This window comes from Osmerus mordax, chromosome 8, assembly GCF_038355195.1.
Source record: "Osmerus mordax isolate fOsmMor3 chromosome 8, fOsmMor3.pri, whole genome shotgun sequence".
NCBI classification, from domain to species: domain Eukaryota; kingdom Metazoa; phylum Chordata; class Actinopteri; order Osmeriformes; family Osmeridae; genus Osmerus; species Osmerus mordax.
The window spans coordinates 10,804,267-10,818,826 of NC_090057.1; the positions used below are offsets into that span (position 1 = coordinate 10,804,267).

At 43.4% G+C, this 14,560-nt stretch overlaps 1 protein-coding gene across 3 annotated transcripts; it reads left to right on the plus strand.

Moving 5' to 3' along the window:
- The first annotated feature begins 3,015 nt into the window (after nt 1–3,015).
- myb (v-myb avian myeloblastosis viral oncogene homolog) lies at nt 3,016–11,686 on the plus strand. 3 transcript variants are annotated; one of them, XM_067241904.1, is made up of 15 exons: nt 3,016–3,078; nt 4,882–4,999; nt 5,098–5,169; nt 5,871–5,963; nt 7,048–7,268; nt 7,508–7,742; nt 7,943–8,011; nt 8,124–8,228; nt 8,597–8,851; nt 9,613–9,749; nt 9,865–9,976; nt 10,217–10,333; nt 10,662–10,760; nt 11,045–11,136; nt 11,370–11,686. In XM_067241904.1, the coding sequence occupies exons 1-15, from the start codon at nt 3,056–3,058 to the stop codon at nt 11,449–11,451; spliced, it is 1,830 nt and encodes a 609-aa protein (XP_067098005.1). In that variant the 5' UTR covers nt 3,016–3,055; the 3' UTR covers nt 11,452–11,686. The 3 variants fall into 3 exon arrangements, with proteins under 3 accessions (XP_067098005.1, XP_067098004.1, XP_067098006.1); XM_067241903.1 differs by having other exon boundaries at nt 11,045–11,128; XM_067241905.1 differs by lacking the exon at nt 8,597–8,851 and having other exon boundaries at nt 11,045–11,128.
- Nucleotides 11,687–14,560: the final 2,874 nt, after the last annotated feature.

The window sequence follows — 14,560 nt, forward strand, 5'->3', positions numbered from 1 at the left end:
AGGTGGAGGTATCCCCCACTCGATTCCACTTCCTGTATTTTGATGTTGCACTGCTACTTGTAACACTATTTGTATAAATAGTATACGCAAACACATGCGCATGTTCACATGCAGGCACAGGCATGCATGCACAAGTGCACACACACACACTCGCACACAAATACACTCAAACTATAGGGGTCACACAGGTGAAGTGAAGGGAACACTTTCGTAAACATGATGAAATGTTTCTGGGCCATAATCTCAAACCTAAAAACTGCTATCCATGACGAATATCCCTGCATGACATAGAGAGGAGGAACTACATTAAACTGGGTGTGCTATTATGACAGACAGAAAACAATTATCCTTGTTTTATGGTCTCAAAGAGAAAAACTTGTTTTATTCTTAATGTGAGTATGACTGACCTTGGAGTTAGTTAGATGATTCAGTCACCCAATTCTGACTGAAGATTTTGCCACATTACTTTGTGTTACTCTAAATTGGTATTTTAGGGAATACGTTCATAAAATGTAATATAATTATATTGGTATAACCCTATTTTAAGGTGGCTTCACATATGCCCATAAACCTGTAGAGTTCCTAAACCAACAAAAAATATGACTGTAAAATAAGACAAGGAAAAACACCCAGGAAACTCGGAGAGAAAAAATGGAAGAAACCTTGGGAGGAGCAATTCAGCGACGGATTCCCACCTCCAGAGATGGTTGGTGGTGCAGAGGTGCAGACATAGACTGAATACAATTATGCTGTAAGAGTGTAAAATAAATGTGTGGCCCTGTCAAATGTTAACAGTTCACCCCTAAAGCACACTTTGATGCACATTCCACTGAAGTCCTTAAAAAGGAGCTCATCACAAATATCTGGTTGTAGGTGTGAAAGTGTTTGTTTGCACAAACAGTTAACCGATGTTGTGTTGGAATATTTGGATCACTCCTAAATCCGATTCAATTATAGAAATTACTCAGCAATACAACAGCTTATTATTCCAAGTTGAGATTTGACTTTACACCACTGGTTTGCTCTGGGAACATGTCGTAGCAGAAGGTAAGAAGTGACATTTTGCATAATTCCCGAGGGCATCTACAGCCCAAGGGAGACAGAACAAATGACATACTACTCTACACAGAATGCAGAAATATGGATATAACCCAGTCCCTTTGCAAGAGATGTCTTTAAAGAGTTCAAGTTTAAGGAGAAATTAACATGACACCTTGTTCTAAATAGACACAATGAGGAAGCAAAACATTGTTCACATTAAGAAAAATAGATTAACAACTGCAGTGGTATTTTAGAACAAACTACACTACCACCCTCCATACACTCACACACACACATACACACACACACACACACACACACACACACACACACACACACATACCCCACCTATTTGGCATCTCAGGAGCTCTGAAAGCCTGATGATTATTCAGCCATGAGCCATCATGTAGAATAATTCAAATGAACCTACCTGTGCACACAATGCTTTGCAAAAGGGGCTACCCTCACAATGCCTGCTTTTAACCTGTCCAATCGTGCCCATGCAAATGTCCTAAACTCAATGAGTTACTCAGGTATACTAGCTTGACCTACTACAGGGAATTTGCATAGCCTGGCTCTGCCTTTGATTTAGCCTGACTTATCAAGCCCATGGGGGAGTTTACTTTCTGTGTGTGTTTTATCAAGATGTAGTTTTTGACTCTTGTCCTCTAGGGAAAAGTAAAACAGATTCCAACACACAAGGATATATGCCTCTTTTGTCATTGGAAAGCAATTATTGTGTAACAATGTAAACAGGGTGTACATGTCATGTAGCCAACAGCTAAAAGTAGAGTCAACAAATGACGAATATCATGTAGGCCTACTTTTAGTTGTACGATTTCTAGTTGGTCTATAAACATTTTTATCATGCAGTAACCCAAAACATGTTTTTATTTTTCAGCATTCAACACATAATTCGTCTATTATCATCTGACTCATATTTAAGTATGTTTAGGTTGAATACAAAGTATCCCTCCAAATGTAAATGGTTGAATGGACATCTCATACAACAATAAAAAAGAAACAAATGGAACGCCTTGTCCGTCGCTCCGTGGAGCTCCCATCACGTGAGGATGAGTGACCCCGTACAATAGCGTCATTTGTGGTGATGATAATCATAAGTGACTTGGGCAATACGGTCGCTTAAGACAAGAAAAACACAATGAAAAGACACACATTTGTACATACTAGCCTAAACTATTTAAAGCACGGATATAGCCTATGTGTATTTTTTAAACGTCATATAGTTGGTTTTTCTGAAGAAACCCACGAGGATAAGAAACAGCCTGAAAAAGCAGCACACACGGATCCATGTGTTTGTCAAGTGAAAGTTGGCGCTCCTTAGCTTTAATTCCAGACTTTTCAACATTCGTTTTTATTAATTTACAGTCAAACACAATGCTACACGTTTGAATGAACCACGTCAAACGTGTTGCCTGGGTAGTTCTGTGAGTCAGGTAGGCTTACACTGGTTACTGTTATCTACTTACAGGCGTGCATTCCTCATGCACAAAATAGTAGTAAATGTAAGAAAGCGAATGAATTGATATGAATAAGCGCAGTAGGTGCGTGGGGGGATCATCAACACATCTGTATCCACAACACCACCGGGCACCAGAGCAACAGGTAGCCAGGGAGAAAGCGTTCCACTTCACTTTCTGTGGTCCCTAGGCTACTTTCCATTCCTTCCAATTGTTGACATTGTTCTCAGATACAATAACCCCCTTCCTTCTCCTTTTTTTCTTCTTGAAGGAACTAGAAACAGCCTCATGAAAATAGCAAGAGTTTAGCGCGGACAGGATAGAAATACGCGCCCCACGAAGGTAGGCTCTCTCTATGGCGCGCTTGCGCAATGCCCCGGGGCGCGAAATGAAGCGGGAGGAGGAGCGCTAGCTCTAATGTGGCACGCTGGTGTTTACATGCATTATAATGTCAACCTGCTTCCTACTCCGGAGATTACTCTGAAAGACAGAGCTGTGCGCACACGGCAAGCCGCTCTCTTGTGAAACTTACGATGGCTCGGCGGCCAAGAAACAGGTACGTTTCTACATCACCCGGTCTTTATTAGGTCGATAGCACATTCATGGCTTTAGTGTGTCTCATTCATTGCGTTTCCATGCCTGTTACTGTCTAGTTTCTGATTGCCTGTTCACATAGCCAAGTGGTTTATTTTGAGACTACTTTTATTTTCCAAGTTTGCTGTGTGGTGTATGGAGTAAGCGAGATTGGGGTCAGTTGTGAAAAGTATGTTGTTTTGTATGAAGAAGCGCACTTGTGTTGGGCGCGCAGATGACAGGTGGTGCAGCTCATCTGGCACGCGTTCCTTTCGCTGGCTGCTGTCATTTTAGTGGGGAGAGAGAGAGCGCTAGTGTGTTAATAGTTGCGCTCTCTCACACGCTCACACACCGACCGATCTTTTAATTCGTTCTGGTAGCTACAAAGCAGGTGTTCAGTTTGCTTTGCCGTGTGCATTGGCTCTTTTATGATATGGATTATGTTCCATTAATTATATGGTGGATACAATGGAAGCTAAACGTGAAACAGGCGGGCGTGTGCTAAAACACATTGTTTATTGAGTTTATTGAGTTTAAGTGCAAGGTGCAACAAAAACCTTGGATTAGTTATTGTATAGTAACCTATACAGTAACCTATACATCAAACAATTTCACTTTCACATTTTCACTTTTTAGTTAGTCATTCGAGAACAATCGGCTATGTTGGTTAAATCTTCCACAAGTGTAGAGCAGTTTCGAACTATAAGATACTGAGCATAAATTACATGAATACATATTAAGGCGAAACATTTTACAGTGCACCATGTACGTTTTGTTTCATGCCAGGTAGCTTAGACTTGAGTCACCCCTGAGTTTCCAGTCTAGCCGAGTGTGGCGGCACTGGCTCAGATGTCCCGTTGTCTTCAAACCAAGATTACAGTCGCCAAGCCTCCCTTACGAAGTTGGGATTCCAATAAACCATGATATTACCTCTAAACTCACTTTAAATGTGCTTGGTCATTATTCAGATATCATGTTTGTTTTTTACTATGAATTTTGTTGGTGATAAAAAAAGAGCTAAAAGTTTTATTTTGTTTATTGAGTTCATCCTAATGGATAAAGACTAGGTCTACATACATTTTTAGACAAAGACATACTAACAGTTCACATTTCTTTCATGTTAGGCAAATTCATGATTGACCTTTGTTCTTACATATTGTAGTTGGACAAATAGGAATCACACGTTGTTAAGGAAGTTGATGAAAAGTTTAGGGCTATCTGCATACTTAGCTTATCCTTTGTAATACAGTACACACACACACACATTTAGTACACAGGGTTCCTGTACACCTGTCCCCCTGTCACACACAAAGGTATCCTATCAGGCTTCCACGTGTCCTATGTTCTGATTGGCTAATGGGGTTGATGATTGCGTGCTGTTCTGACAATGCAAGTGCAGGTCTGGACACGCTGAAGTCATGAAATGATGATCACCTGTGCCAATCCTGGTATCTGTGGAAACTAAAAACACCCACCCCAGAACCAGTTTCTCCAAATATGTACTGTTCTCCCCTTGTGGGTGTCTGGCTCAGGGCCTGCACCCAAACCTGCAAGAATGACTGGTTCTGTCAAAGAGTGTTTTTTTTCTTCTTCTCTTGAGTTACTGTACTGTACATGTGTTTTTATTGAAAGGGTTGGTTTTAATTCAGTAGCCATGTGACAAAGGTGTTCTCACTTTTTTTTCTTTCTTTCTTTCTTTCTTTCTTTCTTTCTTTCATTCTTTCATTCCTTTTCCATATCTCTTGCTCCTTCCCTCATCCTCTCCTTGTTCTGTGTTTCCCCTCAGTGTTTACAGTAGTGAGGAGGAGGACGATGAGATTGAGATGTATGACCATGACTATGATGGGCCTCTGGCCAAGGCAGGAAAACGCCATCTTGGCAAAACACGCTGGACCCGGGAGGAGGTATACACACACACACATGCACACACATACATACACACATACTCACACACTTGTGTTTCAAAAAACAACAATTCTTTAAATGTTTTTATTTGTTACAGGATGAAAAATTAAAAAAGCTGGTTGAGCACCATGGTTCAGAGGACTGGAAAATAATTGCCAGTTTTCTGCCTGTAAGTCACACACACACACACCCACACACACACACACACATATTCAACTTTTTCCATCCAACACAAGTTGTTGTGTGTGTGTGTGTGTACTGATGCTTATTTTAGAAGTAACGTCTGGTGTGTATTCCATAGTATCTTCTTGGGTAATGGGGGATTTGGTGGCAACCAGTCATTCCCAATGGGAATGATTAGTTCTTGTCATAGCCCAATGAGGGCTAAGGCTTATGCATGAGGTGTACTGTACATGCACACAGACACGCACACACACTTAGATCCCCCCCTACACACACACACACACACACGCACACATGCACACACACACAGACACACACAAATCATGCATGAGTGTTAGAAGACCAGTGATACAATTTCATTTCTCCAAAAATAAAACTTTTTTTTCAGTCTTGTGTGGAAATGAGAAACTAGAATTGTTGCCCTGTCTGAGCACCTGCTCCTCACACACACTGTGAATGAATAATATACGACCAGACACTGTGCTGATCCCCTACACACATATACATGCTCACACACACACACACACACACTTCACACAACCACCTTCACTTGCTGTTCACCCAAGTCGAATTTTGATTCCAACTTCCAAAGCATGCTTGGGGCCTTACAGAATATACCATTGTCCTAATCAGTCTCCATGACAAACAACTCAACAACTCTTAACATTTATTTTTCTGGACCAACAGAACAGAACAGATGTGCAGTGTCAGCACCGGTGGCAGAAAGTTCTCAATCCAGAACTCATCAAAGGTCCCTGGACCAAAGAGGAGGACCAGAGGGTATGTACAGATCCAAACAAGATGAGAATAGACAAAGAATCATTTATATCCTAGAACTTTAACTGAAGCAATCCACATACCCATGGAATAAAGAACTGCTGGAACCTCCTACATAACATTATAGAATTATATAACAGCATTATAGAATGTTACACAACCAGAAAGAGAACAGAATGTAGGCCAACCTTTTGGAAAGAACCTAACCTTAGAACACATGTCCAAGTAAGCATCACTTTACTGTAAGCAACCTGCAGGTGAACACACCTTCAGAAACATGCTTATGAGAGAGATTGAATTAGTTTATCCGGTATGGGAAGAGCCAGCTCTAAAGTTTCACTGAGATCAACGGTGCCTCTTCACTCAATAACTCACTCAAGGGTGCACATCAGCCAAAGGGAGTTGTGTTTCAGTGCAGATGCTAGGGAGGTAATGATTAGCAGGGGAAGCTAACGTATCATGTGGAAACTCCCTTTCCTGATCACTAGCAGGTGCCCCCAGCCGTGTAGGGGGGAGATAGCGGGAGAGGGAAGGGTGAGGAGAGGGAGAGTCATTGACGAAAGAATGGAAATGAGAAGGTGGCTGTTGACTGGATTGCGAGGACTACATTATTTTGTTATCTTTCTCCATTCCCCCATGGCCCTGTCTCACTCTCTTTATTTCTTTATCTTCCCCCTAAACCCCATATCATCCTGTCCTTCTACTTCGTCTACCCCCTTGCCCTCCCTCCCTCCCTCCCTCCCTCCCTCCCTCCCTCCCTCCCTCCCTCCCTCCCTCCCTCCCTCCCTCCCTCCCTCCCTCCCTCCCTCCCTCCCTCCCTCCCTCCCTCCCTCCCTCCCTCCCTCCCTCCCTCCCTCCCTCCCTCCCTCCCTCCCTCCCTCCCTCCCTCCCTCCCTCCCTCCCTCCCTCCCTCCCTCCCTCCCTCCCTCCCTCCCTCCCTCCCTCCCTCCCTCCCTGCTGCCCCCGCTTCCTGTCCTCTTCTTCCCCTTCTCTCCACCCCTCCCTCTTCATCCTCTCTTTACTTCCCACCTCCCTCCCTCCCTCCTGCCCCCGCTTTCTGTCCTCTTCCTCCCCTCCCCTCTCCCAGGTCATAGAGCTGGTCCAGAAGTACGGCGCCAAGCGCTGGTCCGTCATCGCCAAGCACCTGAAGGGGCGCATTGGCAAGCAGTGCCGCGAGCGCTGGCACAACCACCTGAACCCCGAGGTGAAGAAGACCTCCTGGACAGAGGAGGAGGACAGGATCATCTACCAGGCCCACGAGAAGCTGGGCAACCGCTGGGCTGAGATCGCCAAGTTGCTCCCTGGCAGGTAGGCTGCCCACGCGGAGCTCCAGGGTCCCACCCCTGGTCGCCTACTGGTTCGGCCTCACTCGGGTCGTCCAGACAATTGGATCCCCCAATGATAAATCATGGGTGTGGGGAGGTGTACTGTATGCCTTGGACAGTGTGTGTGTGTTTGCTGCCTGGGAGAGATAATGCTATTGAGGTGTGTGTGTGTGTGAGTTTTGTAATGACGCGCACGTGTGTGTGTATGTGTTTATTGCCTAGGACTGATAATGCTATCAAGAACCATTGGAACTCCACCATGAGGCGCAAAGTGGAGCAGGAGGGTTATCTGCAGCACGCCAACAAGTCCAGCGCCGCCTCTATGTCCGTCGCCACAGGTTACGGCAAGGCCAACCACATCTTGGGCTTCTCCCACCACTCGCCCAATCATGTGCAGCTCCCACCCTTGTCCCCCCTATCGACCAACTACCCCTGCTACATTTCTGACACACACAGGGTGAGTGGACACTCCTTCCCCAAACCACACCTTGCATAACCAACACAATGCAAAAAAAACTACTCTGAGGTCCAGGGGTTATATTGGGAAATGTAGTCTTTGCAAACTGTCTTAGCTTTGTTGGCAGATAACATAACAATCATACGTATGATTGTTTGTCGGTCAGTTTTAATCGTTTTCTGGTTGGCTCTGTGTCTTAGGTTCCCTTTCCTGTGTCGTTGCATTTCAACATCCGGAACATTCCACAGTATGGAACAGCTGCTATACAGGTATAACAGAACAAAAACAGTGATGGTAGTCTATTCACATGGCCACAAAAAAGAGTAACACAATTCTAATCTTTCTCTCTCTCTGTCTCTCTCTCCCTCTCTCTCTTCCCAGAGACACTATAATGAGGAGGACCCAGAGAAGGAGAAAAGAGTGAAAGAGATTGAACTGCTGCTGATGTCAACAGAGAATGAACTGAGAGGCCAGCCTTCACAGCCAGTGAGTGTGTATGGGTGTGTGTGTGTCTCTGTGGCCGGCGCACAGTGTTATGACAGTGAAGGTGTGTGTGTTTGTGTGTGTGTGCACAGGGAGGAAACATCTGGGGGGTCAATTTCACTGCCTACAACAGAAGTGATGAAATGGCCGCTTATCTTGGGCCCTGTTTGACCCTTGTGCAACCCTACTACCTTCCCACTTATCACAGCTACGCTGCCAAAGCTTCAAACTCAACTTCCCTTTCTCTCTCTCCCTCCCTCCCTCCATCTCCCTCTCTCTCTATCTCCCTCTGTATGTCTCTCCCTCCAATCTCCCTCTCTGTCTATCTCCCTCTGTATGTCTCTCTCTCCATCTGTCTCTCTCCCTGTCAGATGATACCATCAATTCTGAACTGGATAAACCAGGGCTCTCTGACAGACAGCTTAGAGGGCGTGACCTCCCACCCCCACCAGGCAGCCGCCCCAGCCCCGCCCCTCGACCAGGGGTGCCTCCCAGAAGGCAGCGCCTCGTCGGCACGCAGCCTGGGTACTGTCGTCCACGGCAACCACAATAACAACAACAGCAACAACAGCTCCAATCTTTCCGGCCTGCCAGAGTCAGAGTTCATGGAGTCAGTGATCGACTCGGTAAGACGATGTTTCGTGAAGTTTGTTCAGTAAGCGACAAAAAATACACAAACAAGCGTGTCTTGCCAAGTGACTAACCTCCTCGAAATTGAAGTTTAAACTGCGACACTGATAGACAGAGCATCAAATTCTTCCAGAACCGATTAGCATAGCACTAGCATCTGGCACAATGGTGGGTTTGACCCCTTCTCCGCTCCCGCCTTCTCTTCAGAGCCTATCCTCAATGAATGAGGTCGCCAGCAGTACGCTCTCTGATAGGAGCTTGCCCACAACGAACAGGGGCTTGCCTAATCAGGGCTCAGGGACTGGTCATGGCACATTTTCATTGGCCAGTTTCGCCTGCTCAACGCCCAAGCGTACTCCAGTCAGAAACCTGCCCTTTTCACCCTCGCAGGTAGCTAAGCAACAGCGGTTTCAATCGAATTTGAATTGAACCAATCACCATCCATCTGATTACTGTATGCAGTCTAATCAATCACCCATCCCGTGTGAGGACTAATTAGTGTGCTTCAATATAAAATCATCTCTCTCCCTCTCCTTCTCCTTCTCTCCCTTTCTCTGCCCAGTACTCTGCATTTTCCATCAACTGTTCTATTATTCCATGTTTTCATGAAAACTGTTTTGATCTGACCTGGATCTTGCTTACTTCCACCTATCCACCCTTCTTTTCGCCTCGTAGCTATCGATGTGACCCCGCAGGTTCCCATGACACTTGGGATTAGACTCATATTCATTGGTCTCTTTTTTTTATTCAACCACAGTTTCTCAACCAATCAACAAGCTCAGAACACTCAGACAGCGACAGCCTATCGATGAGCTCACCTGTGGACACCAAACCCCTGCTGGTCATACCCTTACACCGAGACCACACCCTCCGGCTGCAGAAAGAAAACGACATGTAAGATCTCATGCTCCATCTGATTCAATTTCAATCTACTTTCTTCCATTCTATTGTAGCCGTCTGTGTTCCACAGTCAATGCAAAACTCACCCTCTCTCTCTCTTTCAACTTAGGTTCAGGACTCCCAACATCCGACGTTCTATCATGGAGTCCACTCCTCGCACGCCCACTCCCTTCAGGTCGGCCTTGACCCAGGAATCCAAATACGGATCCTTCAAACTACTGGTGAGACACACACACGTGCGCACACACACGCCACACACACACACCAAGACTACGCTTGGAATATGAAAATACGTACATTTGCTTACAGAGCGTACACTAAAGTTGCCAATTAAAAACAATATAAATGAATAGTGTCAATAAAAATGAACCAGGTGAAGTCAAACTAAGGTTGCTGATGTGGGCTCTACCCCCCTGTCTTCTGTGGACACTCACTCAATAGGCTTTCCTGGTCTTTTTCAGAACTCCCCTCTGGAGCAGGAATTGGTAGATTCCATCAAGCAGGAGCCCATGGAGTGTACCATCTCAGCGGGGGGGTCGCAAGATGAGCATCTCCCTCTAAAGAAGATTAAACAAGAGGTATTTCCATTTACTCTCTTTAACACAGCCGAACACAACTGCATCCACACACACACACACAGCTGGAAGACACCAACTTTCTTTTTCCGGAGAAGCAAAAGTGAAAGCACCCTGAATGCTTCGTGAAATGCTATGAATCATCACGGACATGCCTGTTTGTTTTGCGATCACACCATTAACATTTCGCAGTTGAAGCGCTTCAGTTCAGGGAAATGCATTCTTCTGGCTAACGGCCCCCAAGTGGTTCAAATCCAGTTGTGAACATGCTCTGCGTGCATCCGTGGTGAGCTCCCGCACGCGCTCTGACAGCTTGTGGTTGTGGTCACAGGTGGAGGCGCCGTGTGAGAGGAGTCCCTGCATGCAGTGGGATGGACAAGACCTCCACGCCCAGCTCTTCTCCCCCTCAGGCCCTGCCCAGGAAGTACCAGTGAGTGACCTTTCACCTCATAACCCCTGTCGTGTGTCGTGTCATGACCTGTTTTTACTGTACGGTTTAACGAGGTGGGACTATCCGACTTGAATAAGACCTGACAGACGCAATACTTGAATGAACCATGACGAAGCTTTATGTAGGGAACCCTGTTATTGACATTAGCGTTTAGAGGCAGACAACAGAAAGTCTTCTTCCAGGACTGATCCGGGGTGGACGAATGGACTCTCTTTGAGGACAAATTGTGAAATGAATGTCAGGTGACCCTCTCTGTTTCCCAGGACCTGTTAACCAGCTCAGTGCTCAGTGATGATGGACACAAGTCCTACCACGTCCCCCACCGGTCCATGACCAGCCAACAGCAGGTGTGTGTGTGAGTCAGAAGTTAGCCTAGGTTTCAGATTGCATGATAGATTACTAGATAATACAATGTAAACTTGCCATAACACATACTGTCTGTCTCCCCCTCTCTCTCTCTCTCTCTCTCTCTCTCTCTCTCTCTCTCTCTCCCTCTCTCTCTCTCTCTCTCTCTTTCTCTCTGTCTCTTTGTCTATCTGCTTCTACCTCACTCTCTCTCTTTATCTGTTTTTCTCTCTGTCTCTGCAGCAACTCAGCACATGGGAGCAGGTGGCTTGTGGGAAGACAGAGGACCAAGTCTTGGCTTTGGAGCAGAGCCACAAATACATGAATACTTACTCTACGAGGACTCTGGTCATGTAAATACACACACACACATGCACACAAATGACAGAAGAGAAACAGAAGTTGATTTGAAAACATCAACATTCCCTGCACTCTTCAAGTTTTTTATTTTGTTGTGGTACAACAGTTGGGAGAGGCTTGATGCCGTTTGGTGTTTTTAACACACTTGTTGGATTTCAACCAACCAAAGACTATTATTTGTTTGTGTTTTGTGTTTTATTTTATTTTGTTCTCTCACATGTGTTTTATTTTACCTTTGTTCTCTCACATATATATTTATTATTGTTTATTTTCGCCCCCCTAAAACTCAGTCAATATTTGGCCTACATAGACAATCTAGGTGTCAAAAGTTTCGTCTTGGTAGCGATTGAGTTGCTTCTATTGGGATTTACGTTCCGTTGCATGGTTTAGGCTCAAGTTAAGTTTTTGTGGCGAAAAGTGAAGCTAACGGTGGCTAATTTGCTAGCCACAGTCACTGACGTTACTAACGTCACTACGTCACGAAAACACGCGTGACTACCTGTAGCAGAATAGTCGTTTCGCATCTGTTAACTTGGGGGATAGCTAGGCTAACTATAGCTTTACTGCAAGGCAGCTGCAGAAACGCCACAAGCAAAGAGGCCAGGGTGATAACTATTTACTCATTTTACTTTGTGATGTGAAACACAATTGTGAAATGTAATGTACAATATTAGCTGATATTATTAAGGAAGTAGGCCCACATCTACTTTCGGAAACGGTAGTCTACTATTTCACTGAAGCATTAGCATCATGACATTAGCCTCTGTTGCCTGGGCAACACATACTATGGTCTATGATGCATCTGCTTTCAATCCTTAAAATAAACATTCCTCACAAATAAATTTTCATTGTAGGATTTATTATGACATTACATTACAAGTAAACGATTTGTGGGTGTAGGCTCACTGCAACGCTGTAGCCTACGCGAGACACTACAAAAACATCTACACAGCTGTAGGAAGTCAAACGGCGACAGAACATGTTCGGCACTCCCCGTACTTAAATCAAGTCTTTCAATAAGTGAAACTATCTGACTACTAACCTGAACTTCATTGCCTCAGCCTAAACTTTGTCAATCTGTTCAAGAAAATAATTAATAAAAATTAATAATTAATTTCAGCCTAAACCGTACAACGGAACGTTAAATCGAATTCAACCAACGCAATCGCTACTTTACCAAGACGAACACAGCAGTAGTCTAGTACTGTACCGTAGTAGAATTTACCGGGGCAGCTTCTCCACACAGGGCAATATCGCATTTTGCGTTGTTACTGACAATGATCGCTACCAGAGAGCTTTTTTATGAATGAGCGATTTTCCACTAAATAAATGTCAAGCTTATTTACGTTTTTGGGGGCATATTTTAGCAGATGGTACTGTTTGAATCGCGATTCCATCTTCTACTGCCGGTAACGTCGTAGAATTATCTTCAAAGGGGGTTCTTTATTCATGAATGAATGCAATATGAGTAGGCTACATGCCTGCAATATCACGAGAAGGGAAAATTTAAAAGTACGTTTAAGTCATAGAGATTAGCTAAATTTTTACACCGGTCTGCCAAATGTATTCGTTGATTCAGCTATGAGGCTGCCTCTTGCAGGGGAAATGAGAAGACATCACATTTCATTCTACACTTCACTCGTATTTTGAGTTGTAAATAATCAATCAGAAAACAAAAGAATACGCTCACACGTCGAATTGATAGGCTCCCAATTTGATAGGAGCTCTGAAAAAGAGCAGTTCTGAGCATCAAAAAAAGATGCTTTTAAATCTATGTAATCTTTATAAATTATAAGTAGGCCCTATGTATTTTTATATAAAATATACCAAATATCAGTTGTAAAAATGTCATTAAAAAACGGACCCCTGTGCAACTGACGCAAGCAAGCAAGCACACCCTACAATTTCCCCAGAAATTGCACCCTCTCTAGTTTGTATTTTTTTCTGTCAATTCTCTTTTTGCTTTTGTTATTCTAATATGTATGTTGTATTATAAGTGGGGAAATATTCCTGTAATTTGCAGAGGGCTGTATTCGTGATAATTATTAATTTTTCATATTAATATAAAGAACAATCTGATTAATTTATTGGTTTTATTTTCATGGGGACAGTTTTTTTTTATTTTTTTTATTTTTTTTTTACAATCGGCCAATCAAGCAGTGTTTGATTCCAGTATTTCAGCCCTAAAGCTCCCTAGCATTACACCTAACTAAAAATGAACGTGTCAAACATGACCAAATAACTGCAAACCTATGTATTTCAGTCACAATACACTCTCACTGATGACATAGGCCCTAATGAAGCCTTAGCAAGTGTGTTTTTGACAAGACGTTAACATTTCACTGCTGAACACGAGCTGCAATGTCCTCTCTTATGTCATCCTAACGAATGATTATGGATGATGTTGTTATGCTTATGTGACAATTGGGCCAGTCCATTTAAGTGTTACCCCATATGAGAAGCTTGTGTGAGAACTACAAACAAGATTTTACTAAAGCCTGTATTGTATGTTTTTGGTTTCATTATTTACCTTTACAGTATACTGTATAGGGAGACGTTTCCATTGAACAAATGTATTAACTACTCTTGTGATAATTTTTTTATCAAGTCAAACCTAAAGTCCAACATAAGTTTACAGTTGTTAATCACACTGAGAACACATCAAGTTTGTCAGTTCTGCACTTGAATTCCTAGTTCTCTACAAATGTTTGTGTAAAACACTGCTATTATACTACAAACAATGGCCCTGTAGTATCTCAAGTTTTATATAGCTGTTTGTGGTTTGAAAGGTTACTTTTGATACTTTTTTTATAATGCATATAAAATCAGCATGTTTTATACTACAACTACAGTAGCCAATTTTCAAACACTTAGCAAGACAATCATTTTTATATTTCATGTGTTTTATAGTAGCTTTCAGCAACAAAAAAGTTTTATAAAAGCTTTTATACAGGCCAAGATTTCATCTTTTTTATATATTTGTATACTGCCTTGCTAATAAAGTTTGTCCTTTTTCAATTACATTTCTTTCGTAGTCTACATTTATAAATTAACAAGTGGAACAATAATGACAA